This window comes from Salminus brasiliensis, chromosome 3 (genome assembly GCF_030463535.1).
Source record: "Salminus brasiliensis chromosome 3, fSalBra1.hap2, whole genome shotgun sequence".
In the NCBI taxonomy this organism is placed as follows: Eukaryota; Metazoa; Chordata; class Actinopteri; order Characiformes; family Bryconidae; genus Salminus; species Salminus brasiliensis.
The window spans coordinates 23,451,778-23,458,478 of NC_132880.1; the positions used below are offsets into that span (position 1 = coordinate 23,451,778).

Genomic DNA, 6,701 nt, shown 5'->3' on the forward strand with positions numbered 1-6,701 from the left:
AGATCCTTGAGGAACTTTTGGAGGTTCTTCAATGAAAGAACCTTCAACTATGGTTGGGCAATATGGTAAAAATACTGTATCACGATATTTAAAGATTTTTTTTTCGTGATACACAATATTTATCACGATACATGTAATCACAGACGAAAAACATCTGTAGCTACAGATTCTTAGAAACTACTATTCAGATCCAGTGATTTTGTTTTCAACATTTGTGGCTCTTCATCTAATTAACCCAGTCTAATTACACTGTTGGTAATGAAACGTGCAGCTGATCAGTGTTTATTAAGCACTAACAGTGTCCTCGATATGCTTTGAAAAGCATACTGTGTATCACGATAACAAACTTTCGCGATACGATCAAATATTGTCATATTGCTCAGCTCTACCTTCAAGAAAAAGGGTTTCAAAAGAAAAAGGCTCATTGAAGATTCATCAAAGCACCTGAAGAGGTTCCTCCACAGTGTTAAACTGAAGAACCTCCAAAACTTCCACAAAGATCTTATACTTTTAATAGTGTACATTTAGAGTACATTACTACATTCGATTCTTTTTTACTCTGAATGCTCGTGAAAGACCACGCTAGACTGGATCTATTGGTAATCAAACTACTCACATGCCTTCTGTTTTGGCCATAATGTTGGGGTCCTTGTTGGAGCAAGGCTGCCCAAAGTGTGATGATGTGTGATTTGGGCTGCCCCACTTCCTCAACCAATGAGAGAACAAGAATATTTGTATACCTTCTGGCTTTCAGCCCACCACCTTGCAAGAGTAACTTCAGCCATGCCTCTGCAGCTAGCGATGCTAAAACTAGTGATGTCCCAATCAGATTCAGATTCATCATTCCTAACGTTCGTCATACAGTCTGAAGGCAGAAGTGGTTACCCACACTGGATAGTCCTGGCCTGGTTGGTGTCCAGCATGATAAATCATGAGGGACAGCTAAGCTTGAATCGGGATCTAGGAATGTTTGAATGAATTAATTGGGTCCTTTGTTTTTACCGCTGAGTCGCTGTGTTAGAACTTCGTCAACAGACATTATTCCCCACCTAGAGCAGTTCTCAGAAGACAACACAGCAGTCTAGAGGCTGCAGTGTGGAACATCACTGTTTTACAGTGAAACATCAACATCTGTAAGACATGTTTCGACACCAAAATGGTCATTTAAAGCATAACTAATACTACTAATAACTGTATAAATCGGAAGTATATATATATATGTTACATGTTGTTTTATTTATGAAACCCGAGAGTCAGATTGGATTGGTATTGGCCAATATTCTGAATATTCAGAGTGATCCCTGTACATACACATACAAAATGATGTATTATATATATATATATATATATATATATATATATATATATATATATAATATATATGTATATATTATATTATATATATATATTATGTAGTATATAAGTCTATCTTTAATAAATAGCTCATCTAAAAGTGGGTCTTTTCAGAGTGTTTTTTTGCAAGTGTTCTGTGAAACCTGTCCAACTCGGCAGCATTTGTAGTTGTGGATAGTGCAACTGAAAGTCTAAATCAGAAAATCTAAGTCTAATCTAATCTGGGCTAACATTATCTTCTGCTAATAAAATATTTCCCTTTTTCCCGAAGAAAGGTGCATATAAACACCCACACGATACAAGTAAAACTTCATTTTGCTCATCTCTCCTCCTTAAACAACCCTGTCCTCTCCTTGGCCGTTTGCTTTAGCCATAGGCAACGTCCTTGTGCTGTAAAAGCTATTGACGTGTTTGGCCATTCTCTTGTTTACAACATCATGGTAGGAAGTATCTGTCTGGACAAAAGCACTTCCAGCCACTTCTCCATCCGGCACATCAACTGGAACCTTCTCCAAGTCCACCGGCTGCCACAGCTTTGGGTGGAAGCAGCAGTAATAGAGCGTTTTGATCAAGAGACCTGTGCCGTACGACAGGGGGATGAAGATGAGAAGAAAGAGGGTGTAGGGTTGTGTTTTTTCTGGATCCCTGAGCCACCACCACGTGAACAGCAGAATCCCACTGTCCGTAATAACAAAGCAGTGATAAATAGCACTCCTCCCTCTGGTCTTACCTTCTGCCACATTAAACCAGCTGAAGTACCATATAAGCCCTACGGTGGCCCTGTAGAGCCATTCCCCAGCACGACTGTCCATGAAGTTGGTGTCCTGCAGACAGGCCCAGAGGACGAACGCAGGCCAAAGACAGAGGAAGTGAACGGCAACGTAGTGGGGCAGGACGGAGGTGAAAAGAGCCACGGTGACCACTCTGGGGGCGATCAGCAGCAGGTTCCACAGGAAGTAAACTGCGGAAGAGAGCCATCCCTGTTTGCTCTTCTCAGGCAGGAAGGAGCGTAAAGAGCGGTGGTAGTCCACCACCATCCACGCTATTGATGTTGTGGAAGCGATCGTACTCACACCTGCATGTGGGACACAAAGCCAAAGTTTAATCGGTGTTGTTGTTGAGCATTTCTATTGGTCCATTTAGCATGAAAGCTGGACACAGTGCACATGACAGATGGCATTTTTGTGTTGTCAGTTGCATCAACTGTCAAAGGGTATTGCGTTGGATGCAGTGGTGCTCTGTGTGACTCTGCGGAAGGACATGCTAGACTTCATCCTTCCAGCACTAGTAGCACTGTGTGAAAGGGGAGTCCTAGCTAGTGGGTGGGAATTAAGAATGACTATATTGAGAAGAATATATAATTATATATATATATATCAAGTGTGGTGGATTGGAACTGGATTGGGCTCAATATAGCAGACACCCACTCCTTTAAGCCCTTAAAAACGCTATTGACAAACCTCTATTACCAAAGAATAGCCCCATAGGTTGGTATGGAAGTCCTTGTAGTTACTGTATAATACTGATTAGTGTGTAATAAGGGGTTAAGCCATGCAAATGCTACTTAATTAATTCATACATTTTTTTTAGTTTGTGGTGGATTGACAAGCCTAACATGACTGTCTAGTCTCATGTCAGGAAATGCTGTAAGTATTATACATCGCTGATTTGACTATTCAGGGCTTTGTGAAAATTATGTATGTACTAATTTGGGTATGCAGGGTGTGGCAGTTGCCCTACTGTCCTGCCGTGCCACTCATACCACACCAAGGCCTGCGTGAAAGAGGCCTTCCACATATACAGAGCTGTTGGTTCATCAGGTTCACCTACCTTTGCCCTACCTTAGCACTTCTTTGCATGCAAATGATTTATCATACTTTTGTCTACTACAATGTGCCTTGATCCCACATTCCTCATATGAGCAACATCTGAAGTTGGCTAACACATTCCACCACACATTACTTAAGCATCCGTCCTGAATAGAGGTTTACCACACTCTTCACATGACAAACCTCCTGTTTACCTAATTGTGTACTGATGTCCACACAAAGACCCTGGGTTTCATAATTACATAAGATTTCAGGCAGAAATATGAACATGACACGAAGCTATGCCATTCCTAACGTTCGTCATACAGTCGGAAGGCAGAAGTGGTTACCCACACTGGATAGTCCTGGCCTGGTTGGTGTCCAGCATGATGTAAATCATGAGGGACAGCTGAGGAGCACTCTCGCAGAACGTTTCGATGAGCCGGAGCATGCTGAGATCATGGGTCAGATACACTGCATATTCTGATCCCTTCTCTTTTCGCCACCACACACAGAATCCCAGCCAGATGGCCGATATGTGCCTGAGGACGAAGAAAACAAAACGGTCACTGGTTTAATTCCCATCTCCAACAATAATCCTTTGAGAAATAGGACATGGCATTAGCTATTTAACACTGATCATTCAGAAGTAGAGCTGGAGGTGGGCGATATGGCAAAATTATTATCACAATACTTTTCATGCATTCAAGTCGTGACTTCGAATCCCGAGCCATGCTGCTTTGCCATCAGCAGGCAGCGTCTGTTAGCTGGTGTGGTGGAGCTTGGTACCCCTGCGGTATATTCCGAGGCTTTGCACGTATCCCATGTATTACCCTCCTAGTGTCGGGAGCATTACTAGTGCTAGAGGGAGCTACAAAGGCATAGGTTAACAGGCAGTACCAAATTGGGAGATTTTTATTTCCTTGTACCACAAACTACCATTCTGAATAACAAAACTGTAGAATAGAAATGATTATAATATAATTGAAATAATTTGTATAGTAAAAATGTACATAGTGGCCTTTTATTGTTCCACTGATGAAACCAATCAGTAATAAGAGCTTCCAAAGTGATGTGAGTGTACTGAGTTCTGAATGTGTGCTCCCCCAGCAACCATCACAGTGCATCCAACAATAAGGGTGCCATGAAGCTTGTTCTGTAACTTACATGTTGAGGCCGTTTTAGTCTAATGACCCACCAAATAGTTTGTGAGGTGAAGAAAATCCTGACGTTTTCAATTTCACTTAATGTGTCATTCTTTCCATCAACAAAATCATACAGCCACCTCTGCGCTCTGATTACCATTGAATAATGAGGCCAGAGGGAACTTCGTTGAACAATTGTGGAACAATGCTGAACCTTTTAAATGACAGTACTGATACCATTCATACCAGATAATATTTGTGAGAATTTCTACCTTAGTAATTGGTGGGTAAAGATAGTATTGCACCTTTACAATACTATGACCGCATCTGGCTCCCATTGTGAAATGTAAATGTCCCCTGGTGGGCCTTCAAGCGTTTTATTTTTTTATTCAATGTTGTAGCATTGCAAATGGTGTTGAATATCTATATCTATATATGTATTCACAGTACTGTGTGTGTCAAAACTACTATTTCTCACCAAAACACTAACTTTACAAACCCATGCTGTCAGTTGTGCAGCATTTACCTATCAGCAATCCTATCCTCAATAAACATCTGTGACTAGAGCTGGGCAATACAGTAAAAGTGATATTTAAAGACAATTAAAGACAAAATTTCTCAAGACACATGTAACCACATAGGGGCAGTGGTGGCTCAGCAGGTTATCGATAACAGGGTTGTGGGTTCGATTCCCAGGCTCGGCAAGCTGCCACTGTTGGGCCCTTGAGCAAGGCCCTTTACCCTCTCTGCTCCCCGGGCGCTGGAGTTGGCTGCCCACCGCTCTGGGTGTGTGTGTGTGTACTCACTGCCCCTAACACGTGTGTGTGTGTGTGTGTGTGTGTGAGTGTGTGTTCACTACCAGATGGGTTAAATGCGGAGGACACATTTCGGTGTACACTGTACAGTCACAAATACATGCACCTTTACCTTACCTAAGTACATCAGTAGCGATATTCCTAAAAACTACTATACTACTACTAGAATACAGTGTTTTTTTATTCAGCATCTGCTGCACGCCATCTAATGAACCCAGTCTAATCACACTGTCTGTAATGAAACCTGCAGCTGATCAGTGTTTATTAAGCACTAACAGTATCCTCAATCCTCAATATGCTTGGAAAAGCATACTGTGTATCACGATAACAAAATTCATCACGGTGCGATCAAATATCAACATATTGCCTAGTTCTACCAGTGAGCCAGTTCCAATGGCAGCCTTACATACCTATGCCATAACAGTACCACCACCATGTTTGACAGATGATGGTGATATGATTGGATATCCCCATGCTCAATTTTACAGAATCAGAGAATCTAATATAACAATACATAAAGCTGCAGGATGAAAGGGTATGAGGTGATTTTAGTTTATAGGCAGGATTTGAGACCTAATTTCCAAAAAAAAAAAAAGCTCAGAGGAAGGAGCTAGCTCAGCTCAGCTGTGTGTGAACAACAGTCCTGCTGAATGAGCTTCTCCACTGTTTACCTGAGGAGGAAGCCCAGCTGACAGATATGCAGGAGGCAGGTGAGTTTGACACGCTTTGAGTCGCCGAACAGGATCACTCTCCTGCCGGAGGTCTTGAACTCGTAGTTCTCCAGCTGGCTGTCGTACTGGATCCAGAACCAGCTGAACATCTGAACCACAACGGAGGAGACCAGCATGAAGCCGAGCAGCGCCGAGAACCAGAACACTTCCCCGTGCTGGTAAAACTCCCGGGCCAGCCACACATCCGAGCCCACGTCGAACAGAAACGTACAAACTCCCACAACGGCGAAGAGAAAGTCCAGCCAGGAATATCTGGGAAAACACTCCATGCCTACAGACGCCGCCACATTTTTCAAAAGTTCAAAACTTAGCTATAGCTAACAACCGCGACACCCACCGGACTTTTCCGGCTACCAATAATCTACCATACAAATAAGTGCTGTAATCTTATTTACTTTCGAAAAAAATAAATAATAAAAACTCTAAATGCAGCAGCTGTAGCTACCTAATCTGAGTTAACGGATCTGTAACGTTATTTCCCCCCAACTAACCCCATAACCTGTTCCTTACTAGCACGACAAAGGCTGCGTCCCAAATGGCGCCGAGGTACACTTGTAAGCAAACCGTCCGAGTGTGGAATCCCGCCTTTCATGACCGGTGTAGTGCACTAGGTAGGGAGGAGGGAGTCATTTGGGACGTAAGCAAAACAAAGCAGCAACGCTCCTCCCACTTTACACGAAACTTTTTGGAAATTGCATTTGGAAATACATTAAAATTGCATTTGGGTGTATTGTATTTTAATAAATATATGATAGAATATCTGTAGCCATTGTATATACGTAATGTTTGTCCTGTAGTAAGCTAGCTACGTGTCCTCGGTTCTTTTCTACTTCGGTAACAGACAGCTTT

The 6,701-nt window shown here is 42.3% G+C and overlaps 1 protein-coding gene across 1 annotated transcript; it reads right to left on the reverse strand.

The window, feature by feature from the left end:
• Positions 1–1,389: 1,389 nt before the first annotated feature.
• Positions 1,390–6,292, reverse strand: xkr8.3 (XK related 8, tandem duplicate 3). Its single transcript, XM_072674682.1, has 3 exons — positions 5,793–6,292; positions 3,516–3,703; positions 1,390–2,428 (listed from the first exon to the last, which is right to left on the reverse strand). Exons 1-3 carry the CDS (start codon positions 6,119–6,121, stop codon positions 1,686–1,688), a joined length of 1,260 nt encoding a protein of 419 aa, XP_072530783.1. The 5' UTR covers positions 6,122–6,292; the 3' UTR covers positions 1,390–1,685.
• Positions 6,293–6,701: the final 409 nt, after the last annotated feature.

Excerpts from the sequence above, each read along its gene's own strand:
- xkr8.3 (XM_072674682.1), bottom strand. The coding sequence starts at position 6,121 with ATGGAGTGTTTTCCCAGATATTCCTGGCTGGACTTTCTCTTCGCCGTT. Across the intron at positions 3,704-5,792 it reads CAGCTGGGCTTCCTCCTCAG|GCACATATCGGCCATCTGGC; the intron begins GTAAACAGTGGA and ends CTTCGTCCTCAG. Across the intron at positions 2,429-3,515 it reads CCAGGCCAGGACTATCCAGT|GTGTGAGTACGATCGCTTCC; the intron begins GTGGGTAACCAC and ends TCCCACATGCAG.